The sequence below is a fragment of the Anopheles coluzzii genome, chromosome 2 (assembly GCF_943734685.1).
Source record: "Anopheles coluzzii chromosome 2, AcolN3, whole genome shotgun sequence".
Taxonomy (NCBI): Eukaryota; Metazoa; Arthropoda; class Insecta; order Diptera; family Culicidae; genus Anopheles; species Anopheles coluzzii.
In genome coordinates, this window is record NC_064670.1 from 24,952,755 (window position 1) to 24,969,496 (window position 16,742).

The 16,742-nt window shown below is 50.8% G+C and overlaps 2 protein-coding genes across 11 annotated transcripts in view; one reads left to right on the plus strand and one right to left on the minus strand.

Annotated features, from left to right (window-relative positions):
• The first annotated feature begins 415 nt into the window (after positions 1-415).
• Positions 416-10,026, plus strand: LOC120953729 (uncharacterized). 3 transcript variants are annotated; one of them, XM_040373939.2, is made up of 7 exons: positions 416-506; positions 810-999; positions 1,186-1,527; positions 4,771-5,153; positions 5,263-5,737; positions 6,765-6,990; positions 7,092-10,026. In XM_040373939.2, exons 3-7 carry the CDS (start codon positions 1,191-1,193, stop codon positions 7,471-7,473), a joined length of 1,803 nt encoding a protein of 600 aa, XP_040229873.2. In that variant the 5' UTR covers positions 416-506; positions 810-999; positions 1,186-1,190; the 3' UTR covers positions 7,474-10,026. The 3 variants fall into 3 exon arrangements, with proteins under 3 accessions (XP_040229873.2, XP_040229871.2, XP_040229872.2); XM_040373937.2 differs by lacking the exon at positions 7,092-10,026 and having other exon boundaries at positions 6,061-6,808; XM_040373938.2 differs by lacking the exon at positions 7,092-10,026 and having other exon boundaries at positions 5,266-5,737; positions 6,061-6,808.
• Positions 10,027-11,081: 1,055 nt separating this feature from the next.
• The window catches only part of LOC120953725 (uncharacterized), a 79,212-nt gene continuing 73,551 nt past the window's right edge, over positions 11,082-16,742 (minus strand). For all 8 annotated transcript variants that reach the window (XM_040373930.2, XM_040373931.2, XM_040373927.2 and 5 more), the window contains one exon: positions 11,082-15,777. In XM_040373930.2, coding sequence (XP_040229864.2) covers positions 13,355-15,777 — 2,423 coding nt within the window. In that variant the 3' untranslated portion in view covers positions 11,082-13,354. The remainder of the gene's footprint in view (positions 15,778-16,742) is intronic.

Consider the following 16,742-nt stretch of genomic DNA (forward strand, 5'->3'; position numbering starts at 1 on the left):
ATTAAAATAATAATCTAGCAATTATCAATCGATTGAATCGATCGTGAATTGTTAGTAAAACCAGTGAATTTTATAATTTTTTAATTTGAATATTTTTTTAGTTTGACAATCCGTGAAAATCGATTACAGGCGGTCCCCGAGATACACGGTACCTCTTATAGGGTAACTGTACCAGTTTTCGGCAGTGTACCTATTTTCGGCAGGGTAGCTAAAAACGTGAAATTCTGCACAAATGCGGTAAAAAATTTCACAAAATACAATTTTGTAGTGAAAGTGTACTGCTGCACTAGCCTGCCGAAAACTGGTACAGTTACCCTACGTTCAGAAAGTAGGGAACAAATAATTTTGACCAAAATACGCTCGATCCCATTATGGATGCCCATAGTGCGTTGCCCCTATTGGGAATTTCATGCAAAACCCCCTTTTTGACAGTTGACGCATTTCGGCTTCTGTCAAAACAAACGAAGTTGTCGGCCAAAACAGCAACTTTCCTTCGAACGAAAAAGGTGAATTTAAGCACTATAAAATGGATTTTAGCTTACAAAAGTTTATAAAAAGTGTGTAGGAATTGATTTGCTTCCCCTTATCGGTCGATAGAAGCACACACAATAGAAATTTTTAACATATCCATAGATGGCACTTGGTGGGCAAGAACGAGAAACGAGATGAAAATGTTCATACTTATGACAATGCATCCCCATAAGAGAATTTAAAACCTATTGAAAGTGTTGCAGGCGAAATAGTTTTCGTACAAAGTGTGTTAAAAACCCCGCAATGTATTAGTAACAGTTTTCTCCTTCCATGTACAGCATAAACTCATCCGTGCTTCGATGAAATGTACGCATAGGCAGAGGACATTCACCAACAATTGCGCCCACTCTCTGCTTATCTCAGTATGAGTGATTTCCTGGTGGGTTTCCGATGCTGCCGATGCTAAAGCTTCATCAAATCGTTCTGGAGTGTCCTTTCGTTCTACGTCGGCTTGGTGGACGGCAACGGGTAAGTGGCAAATGATGCAATGCACACCTTTCTCTTTCCCTCTCTCTCTCTCCTACATATTCGCTCGCCGTACAATCCGAAGGTCCCGTGGCGCATTTGTGTCGCAAGGGCCCCGTTCGTATGGTTCGACCACGCGCAACCACTCTGCCTTACGATCATGCTAATGAAGGTGATAATATCTTGCAGAAATAATGTACGCACAAAGCGGCGTGGTGCAGGTGGATTGGAACGAACGATTCGGCAGTACCGTCGACATCGGTACCGGCGCAGGCAATGGCGACGTGTATCGCCGGTTTCAAGACATCGACGGTGGCAGTAACAGTTCGGCGAGCAACGACACCGAAAGTACCACCCTGCTGGATGAGACGGTCCGGAAGCACGAGCGATTGTACGACATTACGCCGCCGGCGCCCCACAATGGCGGTGGTTTCTGCATGAAAATATTCCTTGGCCTGTGCTTTTCGGCGCTCATCATGTGCACCGTCTTCATGAACATCATCTCCACCGGCAACGACCGGGGTCGTGTAGGTGAGTACGATTTACGCGTTTGCATGCACACTCCCTCCCCTCGCCCTGCACCGAATGTCCACCACCATTATTGGTTCTCGTTGCACAAGGTACGAATTTTTGCACGAATTGGCAAGTGTGGGCAAGACCTGCGCCCGAATTATCGATGGCACCGCAGCGTTTTCGCTGCTTCGCCCGCGCTATCTCCAATATTACTTTGGCCTCGAATGCTGATTGAGAAAATCATTGACATTGCCGTAAGGAGGGGGGGGGGGAGGGGAGTGAGGGATTGTTCGATCGTGTGGCATGCGCTTTCGTGGCCAACTGGCCGATGAAACACACTGCCGGCCATTACCCTCTCGCGTGCTTCGATTAGGCCGGGCCGGGCGATCGAGGTGAATGTTATGTTTTGGCTAGACGGTTCGACATTTGCAAGCTTTGATTATGCAAATGTGAAGTCCACACCTCTCCCGGTTCCATCCGCATCATCGGCAAGCCACGGGGCCTGTTGGTACACATCACGGTGTCCCCATAAGTCTTCAGTGTTCTGAGCGTTGCTTGCTGGCAACTTGCTGCACGTACGGAAGACAATGCAAGAAAGACAAAAATCAGCATTCGAACGCTCATTTCGGAGTAAGCGAGAGAAACAAAAAAAAAACGCGAATTGAATTCAACGAATTTCAATTGACTCAATTGGCGAAATACGAGCATGTTCCGAATTAGCTTGGGCATGGGTCGGAGCACAGGCAGGGGGAAGAAGACACTTGCGCACATTTTTAGCGACCGTGGAAAAGTGGTCCAAAATATCGGCCGTACTTGTGGCCCGGCTGTACCCGGGGTAGGCAACAGAGGTTAAAATGGTTCACCAAAAGTCACCGTTGTGTCGGGAAAATCTTATCTATATCGTGTAAAGTAGACGCTTAATGGAGGTAGTACGAAGTGCTGCGATTGAGATTTGCCATCGAATCGAGTAGCAGCACAGCGATGGAGACAATGTATCCAATAGCTTTCACATTGTGGTTCTCCATTCATTGTCACCCTCATTCAGCATCCAATTTTAATGTGAAACGTCCTTTTGTCCTTCCCGCAGATCGCTCGCTGTCGGGGGGTCTATATATAGCACGACCCAACCCACACCCCCCAAAAAAAAAAAAACACGGGCTACTCTCCCATCGGGCAAACGATTATTGATTGGCTTCATTTAGCTATGCTAGAGAGCGAGGTAGTGGTAATGCCCGTGTTTGTAGTCTTTTCCGCACCGTGCGCGTGCCCACAGGAAGTGCCATCAAACAAATGAATTAGAAACCACTTCGTTGACGATACTGCGTTCCCTCAAATCATTGCCAACGGGCCCGATTAGTAGTACCATCGCCCCAATTGACACGGAGTCCCGAAAGTGTCGCTCGTGCCGCGGGGACGGCGTTCTATCTCTATGAGCAACCGCCATGGGCGTTCGCGGGTTCGTTTGCTTGCATTGGCTCCGCACAAACAGCCGATGAGGGGCCCCATCAACCACCTCGCCCCATCATCATTACACGAGCTTCGATCGCGAGTCTATCAATGAATCTATTGCCACCTCCCATCTCCGTTGGCGTCCCCAAACGCCCCTGTGTGGGCATGAATGAAGATCGTCTCTACCCCGAAATGGCGACACGCGTTATGACGTTTCTTTCCGTTTTTTTTTGTTGAAGTTCCGAACAGCCATACTTGCTAGCAAAAGCTTCCTGCTGGGCAATCCCCATCCCAGCATAAAACGAACGCACGCATTCGTGCGCGATTAGAATTCATGCGTATACGCATCGCCATCGCTTCGACCGGGCTGCGGTGGAAGAACGCACCGTATGCGTTCTCCAGAAGCGGGCAGATTCCAACGCTACGGTTACCGCTCGCTGCATGATGGGTGTGACATGTTCGCGACGGAAGAGGTCAATATTTTCCTTCCCCTTACCGGCATTGGCGTTGATTGGAATCAATTTAAAGCTTTTTAATTTTATTGATACCATTGTGCACTACACTGATTTGAGCAGCACCGATTCACTCGGTGTTGTCCAGGGCGTGCACGGGCGGGGCAGTGTCTTGCTGGCGACGAACGAAGAACACGGCGCGCGGTAAAAAAAAACAACGGAACAAAAACGACTGACACATTGGCGTCACGTCGACGACAGTTCGACACGAAGGCGTGTATGATCATTGCATCCCCCCTTGGGGTGCGAGATGCCGGACTTGCATGGTACCGTTGATGCGCATGAGCTGCTGCTGGTGCTGCTGCTGTGGGGTCAAATGACCGCATTTGATGATGTGATGAAGAAAACAAACTCACCAGAGCACCAAAGCACAGCAGCAACACAACGGGTCCAAGGTTGCTGCACCATCATCGGGCATGGAGTCATCTGCTCCACACCCCTTGCTTGCTGCTGCTGCTGCACGATCAATTTAATTCGTCAAAACCATGCGCCACCATGCCCCCGAGAGGGCCAGCAAAGGGGAAGGGTGTGTTCGGCACAAGGAGAAGGTGGAGAGCGGGGAAGGAATTCTTCTCAGATGGTGGATAATTAGATTGTATCGAGCACACGCTAGTGACGGTGGTGTAGCGGTGATGGTGGTGCCCGTTCCATCCCCCGACCGATATCGTTCCCGAACGCTTCATAGCAGCGCAGTGGGAGGATCAACAGCACCACAACACTCGAAGAGGGAAAGAGAAAACGAGAGCGAATGGGTCGTCTTGATGTCCCGCGGTCGGGCACCCGTGCCGCGAGGATCTTCTCTCCCGAGAGGATCGAGCGTGGTGTTGTTTGGTTGGTGCTTGCTGCTTCTCTCCCCACGCTCGTTGCATCTGCGTTGCTGTGCGAAGGGAACAAAAAGGGAGAATCGAGATCGAACGTGGATGAGAAGATGACGATGTGGTGGTGGTGGTGTGCTGCACGAGGCCAGGGATTTTGCACTCGGTTTTGGACGAGGCGAGGCACGAGGGCAGATTTTGGGAGGGCAAAGCTGGGGTTGCACACTCGTTTCAATTGAGCCGCGAAGCCTCTCCGGGTACGGACCCTCCGTTTTTTTCTGGTTTCGACCAAAAGGGGGGTTAATTTTTATTGGCGCGCGAAAAATCGAGCCAGTAGCCGTTTAGCGTTGGTTGAAATTGGGTTGAATGCCGTTGCGCGGCCATTAGTTGCGGCATTCAACCATCGTATATCGGTGCCATCTCATCCGCTGTGTTCTCACGATTTTTGGGTGCTTTTGTACACTTTGCCACTGTATTGCCCACAGGTACGATCGCCGGCTGGGGATTGAACACGTCCCGGGCAACGGTCGACTACGTGCTGCCGGAGGAAAACACGACGCTGATCGATCCGCTGAACGTGTGCACCACCGAGGAGCGGTCCGGGCTGGTGGAGGAAAGCGGGAAAGTGTTTCTGCTGATCGTGGTCTGCTCGTCCGCCCGCAACTTCGAAGCCCGCCAGGCGATCCGCGAAACGTGGGGCAGAGTGCGGGAGTTTAATTACGATCAGTTCGCCCGGCTGCACGAGCGCATGCGCGGCGAATATCTCGACCCGAAGGAAAAGCTGGTAGCGCAGGAGCTGCAGGAGTACATGTGGCGCGTGCCGGACGGTGATGACAGTGCGCCCGCCACAACCACCATCGCAGGGAATGTAAGTGTGTTTGGCTCTGGGGTTTGGTTCGGGTTCGGTGCTCCCTAAAAAAACGGGAGTAAATGGTGTGAATGTGCATCTACACTTCTTCTCTTCTCCCATTTTGCAGCAGGACGGTCACGCGAAACCGAACTCTTCTAGTCACAGTGACGGGAATGGCGGAAGCAGCAGCAGCAGTCTCGCGGGAAAGGCATTTAACGTTAAGCTCGTGTTTCTCGTCGGTCAATCCGAAGCGGACTACGTACAGCAACGGCAGCGATCAGCGGCCTACCCGCCGGCAGACAGCGAAAGCGACACGAGGCGGCCCGTGTCGCAGGCCACGGACGTGCCAGTGGCCGGCGGCGAGCCGTCGGCCGATGCGACAGGCCCATCCCATTCCTCACTGTTTCCCAGCGGGGCGGACGTCGATCCCGCGTTCAACCCGCCCGGCAACGAGCAGGTGGACGAGCTGCAGCTGCGCCTCGTGAACGAAAGCGAAGTGTACGGTGATATTATACAGGAGAGCTTTATAGATAGTTACAACAACCTGACGCTGAAGACGATCATGATGCTGAAGTGGGTTACCAACAACTGTGATGGCAAAGGTGAGTGCTGCAGGTGGCAGAAGGGGGTCTGGTAAACTTTTGGCCGGCAAGCGTGGGCTTTAGCTTTAAGGGTACAATGCGTTTACAATGATTCGAGTGTTCGAAAACGGTCCCGGTTTGCTTTTCCGTCGTGCAATGCGGTTGGCAACAATCAACGGCGGTGGCAGAATGGACAAGGTCGTCGTCAACCCGTTCATATAACGATGGTACCCCGTGCTAATATGGTGTGTATGTGTGTGTGTCTGTCTGTATGTGTGTGTGTATGTGTGTTTGTGTGTCTCTTTCCTTTGATTTCGGTCTCCGCTTGATGGACCGCTTGGCAGAGGCTCCAGAGCAGGACCGCCGTCCGCTCGGCGACCGGAAGCAGTACCTACAGTTTAAGCTGGAAACGCGTGACTTCACCGGCGACCTGCACGCCAAGCTGATGGTGTACGTGCGCGGCGAGGAATGGCTGAAGAGCAACAGCATGCGCGCGGACGGAGGAGTCGCCGGCTCAGCCGATAAGCTGGATAAGCGCGAAGTCATCTTCACCGTGGGCAGGACCGGCAAGGCGGGTGGTGTGCTGGAGCGCTTCCAGCGCACCGTCCCGAAAGGTTTAGGTGACTTTGTCGAGTTCAACGTGACGGATCTGGTGCTGGAGTGGTTTAAGGAGCGCGACCAGGGCACGGTCCGTACCAGCAAGTACATCGCGGTGGAAACACTCAACGAACTCGCCGCCCTGCTGGTGGTGAACAGTCCGACTGATTCGCAATTTGTAAGACCATTTTTTCTAGTTTGCATACGTTTTTCTTCCCCCTTTACAGCAATGCTTTGGTGCGGATGGCAAACGGCTGCGGTTGAATTGAACGGTATTGTCGGTAGGCAACGGTTGGCAATTTGGGATTCATCGGTTTTGGTGTTTCGTGCTTTGGTTTTAGACACACATGCATGTGGGGGTGATGGTTCATTCTGACCGTTCGGTTCCAGCACTAACCGGCAACCGGTCAACCGGTGTTTCTGTGCCATCTTCTTTTTGTTTTTGTTTCAGTAAAATTTATCATGAAGTGTGATGATGACACGTTTGTCAACGTACCGAACCTGCTGCACGTTCTGCTGGGCGGTACGGTCCCCCTATACAAAGCGGCCATATCTTTCTACGACACCAACACGGTGGCGGTGAAGTCACCCAAAAACCGTCTCACCGTGGGCAGGCACCTGCTGACCGGGTTCCTCTTCTGCGAGGCGAAACCGATCGGCGATACCAGCAGCAAGTGGTACGTGTCGTGGTGTGTGCTTCGTCACCAAGTAGGTACGAGCAAACAGTTGCTTTCTAACCGCGCCCGTGTGTGTGTTGCTTCGTGGTCGATCGTTGCAGGTACTCACCGACGTACATGTACGACAAGGATGTGTACCCAAACTATCTGTCCGGCACGGCGTATCTGATGAACCTCGAGACGGCCCGGCTGCTGTACCGGGCGAGCCTGTCGACACCGATCTTCCACCTGGAGGACGTCTACCTGACCGGCATCGTGGCGGATCGGGTGAAGGTACGGCGCCGGCACCATCCACTGTTCTTCTACTCCTACACCAAAGACCTGTGCGCCCTGCGGGGCATGATCTCCCAGCATCAGCTACAGGCGAGCGAACTGCGCACCGCGTACGACTACATCACCAATGGCTCGATCGTGTGCAGCGGGCCGGAGAAACGGTTCACCGTTGGCCAGCTGAAGCTGCAGCAGCGCAAAAAGTGTCAATGATGCCGTAAACGGGCGGCCATACCGCCATCGGGCCGGTCGCGGCGACGCTATCGCCAGTTCCTGTCGATCTGGTGATCTGTCTGTCTGTGTGTATGTGTATGTGTGTGGGTGACAAAGAGGGGACACTACTACCACTACTACTACTACTACTACTACTACTATCCACCGAATGATGAGCAATCTCTACAAGCGGACATGACAGGAAGGAACGCCGTACCGGAAGAAGGATCGTGGGCGCGTCTTATACTCTCTTTAATATGCACAGTTACAAGCTCGAAACGCACAGCCATTTCAACGACACACCCAGAATCTCATTTAGACTGTAAAGCAATGGCACACACACACACACAAACGCACCAAACCGCCCACTGACTAACTTCGGCACCGTATTTGCGTTCCCACCGCGCGGTGGTACTGGAACACGTGAACGCAGCAGTAGAGCTGCTTAGTTAATAAGTAGAAAAAGGCAGAAAGAGAAGGGGCGACACACTTGCAAAAAGGGCCAGTTTATGGAGCATTATTTACATACATAGACAACAAAAAAAAACGTTAAGTCTGCTGACGCGCTTCCTCTCATCAAGTCAAGTATAATGCGAATTGAAAAGACGATTTGAAATTAGCTAAGCTTCGCCTTCCAATAATGAACAAAGAAAACGTCCTTACAGAAATTTTAAATAACCGTAATTGTACTTGGTAGGATGATCCTGGTATGCAACAGGCTCCGACGATCACCGCCACAAATTGCGCAAGCGCGGTTTGCCCAGGCGGTGGGGGTCCTTTTTCTGCTAGTATCAACTCAAAATAGGATAATTTAATTACTGGCGGCGCTTCTATTGTCACAGTCACGTTAGTGGGAATGTGTTAAATTTGAAACTAGGAAAACACGAACAAAGCTGCCGTAGCTTCTCTCCTCCTCAGACTGGCACGCGATCGGCACACAACCAGTCTCTGTTGTGTACACGATAGATTTAGTTTTAGCATTTTTTTTTCTTTCTTTCTTCAATTAAGTGTGTGCATAGCTCCATATTTGCTATATTAGTAGTAGTTACGTTACCACAGTGAGTCACATTTTATCGTATAGTGCATTTTTCGTATTTATAACAGCTTTTTACATCACAATTTTCGTCTTGTTAGTCAGCCAGTTTGTTTGTTTCTCTTTCTCTACAAATTTGCCTTAATGCTCGAAAGGAATGGCACACACACACACACATACAAACACTATTTAGGGTAGTAGTAGTAAAATAGGCGCAAGGGTACGCGATAAACTATTATATCGGGCAACGAAGACAACGATCCGGACGAGCAAACGTTTAGAAGCAAAAAAAAAACACACACAAAAAAGTGAAGAAGATAAATGAACAAATCATTTGATTCAGCTGTGATTCCTTAAAAGACAAACAAAAAGGGAAAAGGAGTAAAAGAAATCTCATTCAAACAATTAGATAGGGGCTATACAAAGGGAGGGAGGCGGGGTTCGTGTGCAACAGTGTGCAAAGGAACAGATGGCAGATATATCAGTATAGTGGAGCACAAATTTACAGACGCGAACGCGGGCATGACAATACCGCCCTGCCATCGTGTACACTCACAAACAAAAAAGGTGAGTTGCTACTACATGTAGCATTCCGGTTCATTTGATTGTAGAGTGAGGGGCAGTAGTCGAAAGGGGCGAATAGATTTGTGATTCTAAAAGAAAACAAAACCGAACGACTGTGAGACGAGAGAAGAGGATGAACAAAAGGGGAAGAGTCGGAAGCAAACGAGACGGCTTGAGCACTAACAGTTGAGTTTCCAATGTTGTGAAACAGAGTTAAAGATACAGAGCTCTCGTAGTAGTGCTAGTGATATTGTAGTATAAAGTAAAGTATTAGATTTTTCAGATCTTCTAACGCACTAGGTGAGACACAAAACTTTCATGTTAATGACGAGCAGAAAACGGAGAAAACAGTTTTTGATTGGATTGTAGTATAAAGAAGAAGAAGATAAAAAAACAGTGCTTGAAGAATAATCTAGCGCCGTAGACTCGAACATGTAAACTCAACGATGGTTGGTTGAATTAGTAACAAAAAGCAGAAGAAGAAGAAGAAAAACAACTAGAAAAAGAATCCAGTATCATAAACTTCCAAGTAAGTAGGCCGCGCATTGAAGCGAATATTAAAATTAAATTTATTAAATTGCGATCACAAACTCTCTAGAGGGGGTAGGGGAGGGGGGGAGGGTAGGAGTTATTAGTGTACCGGGCAAACAAAAACAAAAACAAAACGAACGAAAACACACGTAAAAGGCACAAACAAAGAAACGTTAAAAGAAATTGTTGTATTGGGAAGTGTGGAAAAATTGTTTGTTTCTTTGCCCCAAAAAGGTTCGATAGCTGTGGAAGCCAACACTGTAGGGAACTCGGTTGCGGGAAGTTTAGTCCTTACACCACTTGGTTTTGCTCCTCCCGCTCGGTTCCCCGGTAGCTGCGACAAATGCATACTCCCCCAAATGCGTTCGTTTCCTGCGCGCGAATCAGGTTGGAAATCAAAATTGAATAAAAGTCTAAATCACGCACTCTCTCTCTCTCTCTCTCTCTCTCTCTCTCTCTCTCTCGCCACCCTTTGCCGGTGGGAAATACTTCTGTAGTGTGTAGAAAGAAACACAACACTCGTTTATCGCGTATCATGTATTGTGATGTATCACACGCGCTTGGGAAAGCCAGAGTTGCGTTCAAAGGTGATGCAGTTTAAAGATAGTTGTTCTTTTTTTTTAGAAAACGTTTATTAGATCTTTGTTGCTATTACACATAGAGTTTTTTTTGTTGTTGTCGCTGCTGCTGCATTATTTCTCTCCATCGATTACAAACACGATCCTTTTTCGTCAACTTTTCTACAACTTTTTTTTACCGTGCCGGTGCGCCGCCCTCCGCGCAAGAGTGTTACGCTTCACATCCTTTTCAACATCCTTTTCCTGTGCGCGCGGGCGCGCGCCCGTTTGTGTACTGTTTGATACTGTTTCTGTGCAAAGATTTATCGTGTTTTTGTGTTTGTTTTCTTATGTATTATGTTAAAGAACGACGTAGGTCTAGGTGAAAAATTCCCTTTTCTATCCGATCATTTTTACATTCGTATCCTAGGGTGTGTTTCGTGGTGTGTTCCGGGGGTCCGGAACAGGCGTTATTAGCTTTGGTTTTTCATTTGTTTGTTTGTTTTCTCACTGTGTAAGTAAGAAGTAAAATTAAAAAAAAGTCACTCTTCATACTTTGCAACGTAGTGTATGGCACACGTGGCGCAGTGGTTCGTCCACGTGGGCCGATGCCGAACGTTACAGGGTTTTCCGGGAGTTCTCATAGCTGTGTGACACTTTATTGACTCTTTCTTTCGTGAATTAGACTCTGTAGCACCCTTGCTGGACGAATCCAATCGGAATCTCCAAGCAGCCTGTCCAAAAAGGGTGCCGTAGAGGCCAATTTCCATCATATGTAGTTCACTTCCTATAGGAAAGAGTCAAGGAAGAGTCCCACAACTATGAGAACCCTATTGGAAAACCCTATATACTGCCGAGTAGCGTTAAACACACAAACACACACACACACACGTTTGTTGGAGGGTTGCAGTCTTTACCATTGCTTTTCATTTTGCTCTCGGACGAAAGTTCGTACTTTTTTTATTAAGATAAAAGAAAATAATAGTTCGTTTATACAAGAAAACCGGTGCGGATTCATAATCCCACCTGTCCGCGCGCTTGGTAACAATGTTCGATTACGCTTGTGGTAGTAGTCGTATTACAGTGGTAGAAAAATATGCCATCAAAGTCTGTCTTTTTTTTTCTTGCAGTAAATGAGAACCGGTGTGTACTTCCACAGCACTGCCTAATGCTGATCTTAAATGTGTTCCTATTGGCATGTTGTACATGCTAGTTATGCGCGTTCCGCGTGCCTATCCTGTTCTCTCTTGCGCAAAGGGCTTTCTTACAACCGTTTGCGGTGCCATACATTGAAGTGATGTGCATTGCCTTAGCCAGTTTGCCTCTATTACGTATACAAAAACAAACAAACATATAAGTGTACGATACCGTGCGACAAAAAGAGTTGTTGTGTTTGTTGTTGCTGTGATAAGAAGTTGCTTGCAGTTGCGCGCGTACTCTAACTACTTTGCTCTGGTTTAGGGTTATTTGAGCTTTTGTTTTTATTTTTTATTTTTTATTTTTTTGGTATCAAACATCTATTTCATTTGCTTTTGGACGTGTAAAATGTTTAAGAGTTGGTTTCACTTTTTTCGTTCTTACGTTCGCCAGGGGATGGCTGTTGTGGTAAATAGTAATTATAATCTTACTCTCTTTCTCTAGTTCCTCTCTCTACCGGCGCACTACTACGGAGTAAAGTTACATTAATTAATCCGCTTCTTCGTTTGGTTTTTGCAATGTTTTTTTACAATAATTCTTATCTCTCTTGTTTGTAGGTTTAGTTTCTGCCTCTTCGCGTTCGTTCCCTAACAGTGAGTGGTGCAAAAAACCGGATATTTGGTGACTGTGTTTTGGAGTGTGTGTGTGTGTGTGTGTGTGAGTGTGTAGGGGAGTGAAAAAACGGTTGTGCATCGTATCGTTAGGTTGCAACGCAAAGAGGAAATACAAAAACACCCGCGCAGATTGGGCTGTGCACAACAACAACAACAACAACACGACACGAGAAAGTTGAAGGAGTAAAAGCTTCACAAAACCCTCGTCCCTTCGCACTATATCCCGCCAGCAGCCCTGTTCATCCCCGCTGTGTCCCCCCATCCGTTGTGAATGCTCACTGTTTCCGGGGTGAGTTTCGAACTTGACGCAACTGCAACTGTCTGGTCGGGGAGGGTTGTTGCTTTTTTTGTTCTCTTTTTGCTCGGGTTCCGCTTCCACTACAACAGCAAGGCACGTATGAATTTATCAAACAATGGTCGATCGAACGGTGTAAATCTGGCACCCTCAAATATATATCTATATGGCGTTTCTTATGTGTGTGCAGTGTGAGTATTAGAACATGTCCTCCTTTTTCTCCTAGTGTAATCGATCTCTACCAATAGTTTCTCTCCTCCGTTCTACAGCATTCGATTGAGGAAATGGGACGAAAGTGCCGCAACCATCGCGCCAACCATATGCCGGAATATGGACGACACGGACGAGCTCTAAAACACATCCACCGCAGGGCCCTACGCCGGAAGTGCCCTTTAGTCTTTCAAGCACAGATACGCACACATACACACATACATACACACATACACCTACACGTACATCCATAGACCTATGCAGACAGAGACACGAGATAACAAATCACACACACACACACACATCATATCGAGAAGACACCGGGAAGGAGGGGCGTTCTGGACCAGGAAGTCCTGAGTCGTTTCGTTCCCCCCCCCCCCCCCACGCTGTTCATTGAGCTAATCCATCTAACTAGTATCTGCGGCCACAATTTGAGAAGGAGGGGGGGGGGGGTGCAGGACATCAACATCGATCGGGTTGTGGTGGTGCTCGGTGTTACTCTCTAACTACTACTACTGGCCTGTGCAGGGCGTGTGACCGTGGGGGAAAGGTGCAGAAGGTTGAGCGAGCGGGCCGTTTATGGCGCTAGAGCTTCCAGTGGCCCTTCGTGTCCCGGTGCCGCCCGTTCGCGGTGTACGATCGCACCCTGCCCGTCCGTGATCGTGGCCACCGTGCAGGGCGCTGCCACCGGAGACGCCTGGGATATCACAGCCGTGGTGGAGGTGGCGGTGGTGGCGACGGAGCTGGTAGTGGTGTTGGCGGCCACCGCCGCCACGGTCGAGCAGGAGGACGTCGTCGAGGACGTCGACATCGAGCCGGACGACGACTGGGTGGAGGTGGAGGGTGAGCCCGAGTTGAGCAGGTAGATGCGCACCGTATGCTAGCACTTCGGGTGGAACGTTTTGCGGTCCGGCAGCAGGCAGAGAATGCTGAGCGCCATCACCATGTGCCAGATCGAGTGGACGATGTGATAGTTCTGCTTGGTCTGCAGAAAGGCGAAGCAGACCAGGCCCACCATCACCAGCACGCTGCCGATCGGCAGGTAGAGGGCCAGGTAGCTGCGGGCCGGGAAGCAGCGCTTCGTCTTGCGGCACCGCAGCCCCCAGCTGACCGAGATGAGACAGATGCCGGTGAGGGCGGGCGCCAGAAACACCCACAGCGACTGCTTGTTCAGCTCGGTGCCGAACGCGAGCAGGATCGCGCCGAGCATGTGCAGCAGCGACACCAGCTGGTGCCGGATGTTGGACATCGCGATCAGCGTCACCCAGATCGCGAGCAGCCCGCAGTAGAAGTCGCAAAACTGCAGCACGCCGATCTTCACCAGACAGAAGCTAAACTCTTCCTCGCCCGAATCGCACGCGTGATAGAACGCGGAGAAGAACATCGCGAAGAAGTAGATGATCGCTTCGCTGTGGTAGCCGCGCTTGACCGCGTAAAAGATGCTCGGCAGAAACAGCAGATTGGACAGCGTCAGCATGAGCGAGGCGAGCAGGATCGAGGCACTGGACGGTACCTGCGAATCCTCCGTACAGTCCCAGCCGCGATAGTTGCGCAGACAGAGGCAGGTGGAAAACACGAACCCGCCCGACATGTAGTGGTAGCAGCGGCCGAACCGCCCGCAGCGCCCCGCCACGCACGGGCTGGACGAGATGGTGAAGACGACGCTCGAGTTGCAGGTGCTGTCCGCGACGCCACCCTGCACGCTCTGCTCCGTTGCGTACTTGTGGTGCTGCTCGAACTTGCGCGCCATCTCGTCCGACCGGCCGCCGGTACACTTGGCGTCCATGATGCACTCCTTGATCTTGAGCGTTTCCGTTTCGTTGAGCGCCTGCAGGCAGCCGTCGTCCGCGAGACAGCCGCGATAGTAGCTGAGCCGATCGGCGCACGAGCATGGGGCGCGCATCGCCGCCAGTGTCGCTCGGTAGGAGCGCACGAAGTCTTTCACGCTGTCGATGATGGTGGAGCGGGCGGTCGCCTCCGTGCCGTGGCAGAACAGGCCGAGCGTGACGTACCAGCTGCCCGGCTCGGGAAACGGCACGTGCACCAGGCCCGTGTTCGTGTCCGCGTCCGTGTTGTTGATGACGATGGCGGCCGGGTAGATGTGCCGGCCGTACACACACTTGTCCGGCCAGGTCGGTATGCCCGGTTCCTCCAGGCGCAGGCACACGATCACCGTTTGATTTGCTTTGCCGGCAGGCGCTGTCTTGCCCTTGCCCGCCTCACCAGCGCTCGATGGCGTGGTGCTCGTGGTAGTACTGGACGTTGTGGTGGTGGTGGTCGTGGTGGTCGTCGTCGTCGTCGTTGTCGTCATCAGATCCACCTCCGGCACAAACTCTTCCTGCACGTCGACCAGCTTCTCCGCCACCACGCTCGCATGCTCGTTGGTCGATTCGTGGCGCGCGTCGATCAGGCTGCCCTTGAGATCCTGCCGCATCGCAACGGCAAAGCTAAGCGTCCCGCCAATGTCGTACACATCGTTCACGTCGAACTTCATCAGTGCCGGCACGCCGGCGGTCAGGTTAAGCGTCACCGGCACCGTCCCGTTCACGTCCGGCAGCAGGTCGTAGTCGAACATGAAGAACTCGCGGTACGTTTGGCGCAGCACCGGGTAGCGATCGAAGCTTCGGTTCGGCAGCGATTTGGTGTCGGCCGCGGGACCCTCCGCACTGTCCTCCGCTGCGTCGCCACTCGCGTCGGCAGGCGTTGGATCTTCGGTGGACGGAGTCGTTGGAGTAGCAGCAGCAGCAGCAGCAGTCGATCCTACCCCTGCATCGTACGTATCGTGATAGATAAGCTCGACCGTGTACGCGACCATTTGCGCCTCGGGTGCACCGGCGGTGGTGGGTGCCGCCGGTTGCTGCTTCCTTTCCTCCGGCTCGGTCGTCTCGTTCGGTGTCCGGTAGCCAGGGGCCACGATCGCACCGATGGCGGTGGGCAACGTTTCACGCGCAAAGTCCATATCCACGTAGTGCCAGGCGCCCTCGTGCGGATAGAAATCGATGCTGACGTCCCCCGTCTGGTTCGGGCAGATGAGCGCGTTCTGCAGATAGTTGCGCGCCGTGGGCAGGGCGCTCGCCTGCACGTGGAAGCTCACGTCCGTACAGTTGAAGCAGGGCTGCGCGATGGACAGCCGCCAGGTGACGATCGACACGTTGTGCGGCACGAAGAACTTGAACGACCGCGGTTCCGGCTGATCGGCCGCCAGCGTACCCTCGTACCGGACGTCCACGTTCAGCAGCTGGGGCCGGGCGCTCACGACCGCCATCTCGGACATGAGCAGTGTTTCGCAGGATGCCGCCAGACCTGGTTGGTTGAAAGAAGGCGAAAGGCAAAGAAGAGTAAGAAGAAGAAGTGGGTAAGTGAACATTTTTAAAATATCTGGAATGCTATTTAACACTCTTCGTTGGGCTAAAACGGAAACACAGCGCATCAGACAGAGCCGCAGAGGGAATTGAAGTTAAGTATCCACCAGAACGAACACTGCTTCCCACCGTTCCGAATGTCATTAAAAACTTTAACTACTTCTACGAACGAAAGAAAGTCAGATTTCCGCTTTCTTCTTCATTCGCTTTCTTTTCAACACATTCGCAAACTACCGCTACCGACTGCTACTGCCCCATACTGGTGCCAATAGTGCACGATTGTCGCTACAGTTCAATTTTCAACCTTTCAACAAACCCCGGCTCGTGCAAACCGCGATGGCGCGAGGAGACGCACGGATGGGACACGTCCTTTTTTACTTAGTATTAAAATTTCTTATCACTTCAGTGGAAAAGTTTGTTTTCCACGGTTCCCCGCCCGACAGAGAGAGAGATAGAGGGAAGGTGATGTGCAAAGTCGAGTGTCGAACCACGGGAACCACTCAACTTACTCTGGGACAGGTGAGGTTTGAGCTGGCAAGTGGTAGAGTCGTTGCCATTTCGGTTCGTTATACCATCGCTTTCAAATCCTCGAACCGGTGCAAAAACGTTTATCTTAAATGGGGGAAATGGAATCGAAGAGCTTGTGAGGTGGAAATGGGCGCAACGAGGCGGAGGATAATTTAGCCATTACCAGGTGGGAGGGTTTTGTGTGTGTGTGTTTGTGTCTACTATTCCGTTTCTGCGCCGGGTTTTAAGAGTTAATTTTGCACTTAACGCGTATCACGAGCCGCAGCGGAAGAGAAAACACCCAGCAAGAGTGGAACTTCTGTGCGTTTTTCCGCCAGTTTTCCGTTTCGCATCGCAAAATTCAATTTCGCCCCGTCAGTACGTTGCTCTGTGTTTTGT

What these genes read in the sequence shown, in the direction of transcription:
- LOC120953729 (XM_040373937.2), top strand. Translation starts at nt 1,191, where the DNA reads ATGTACGCACAAAGCGGCGTGGTGCAGGTGGATTGGAACGAACGATTC. An exon ending in CAACGACCGGGGTCGTGTAG is followed by an intron (nt 1,528 to 4,770) that starts GTGAGTACGATT and finishes TATTGCCCACAG; the next exon opens with GTACGATCGCCGGCTGGGGA. An exon ending in CAACCACCATCGCAGGGAAT is followed by an intron (nt 5,154 to 5,262) that starts GTAAGTGTGTTT and finishes CCCATTTTGCAG; the next exon opens with CAGGACGGTCACGCGAAACC.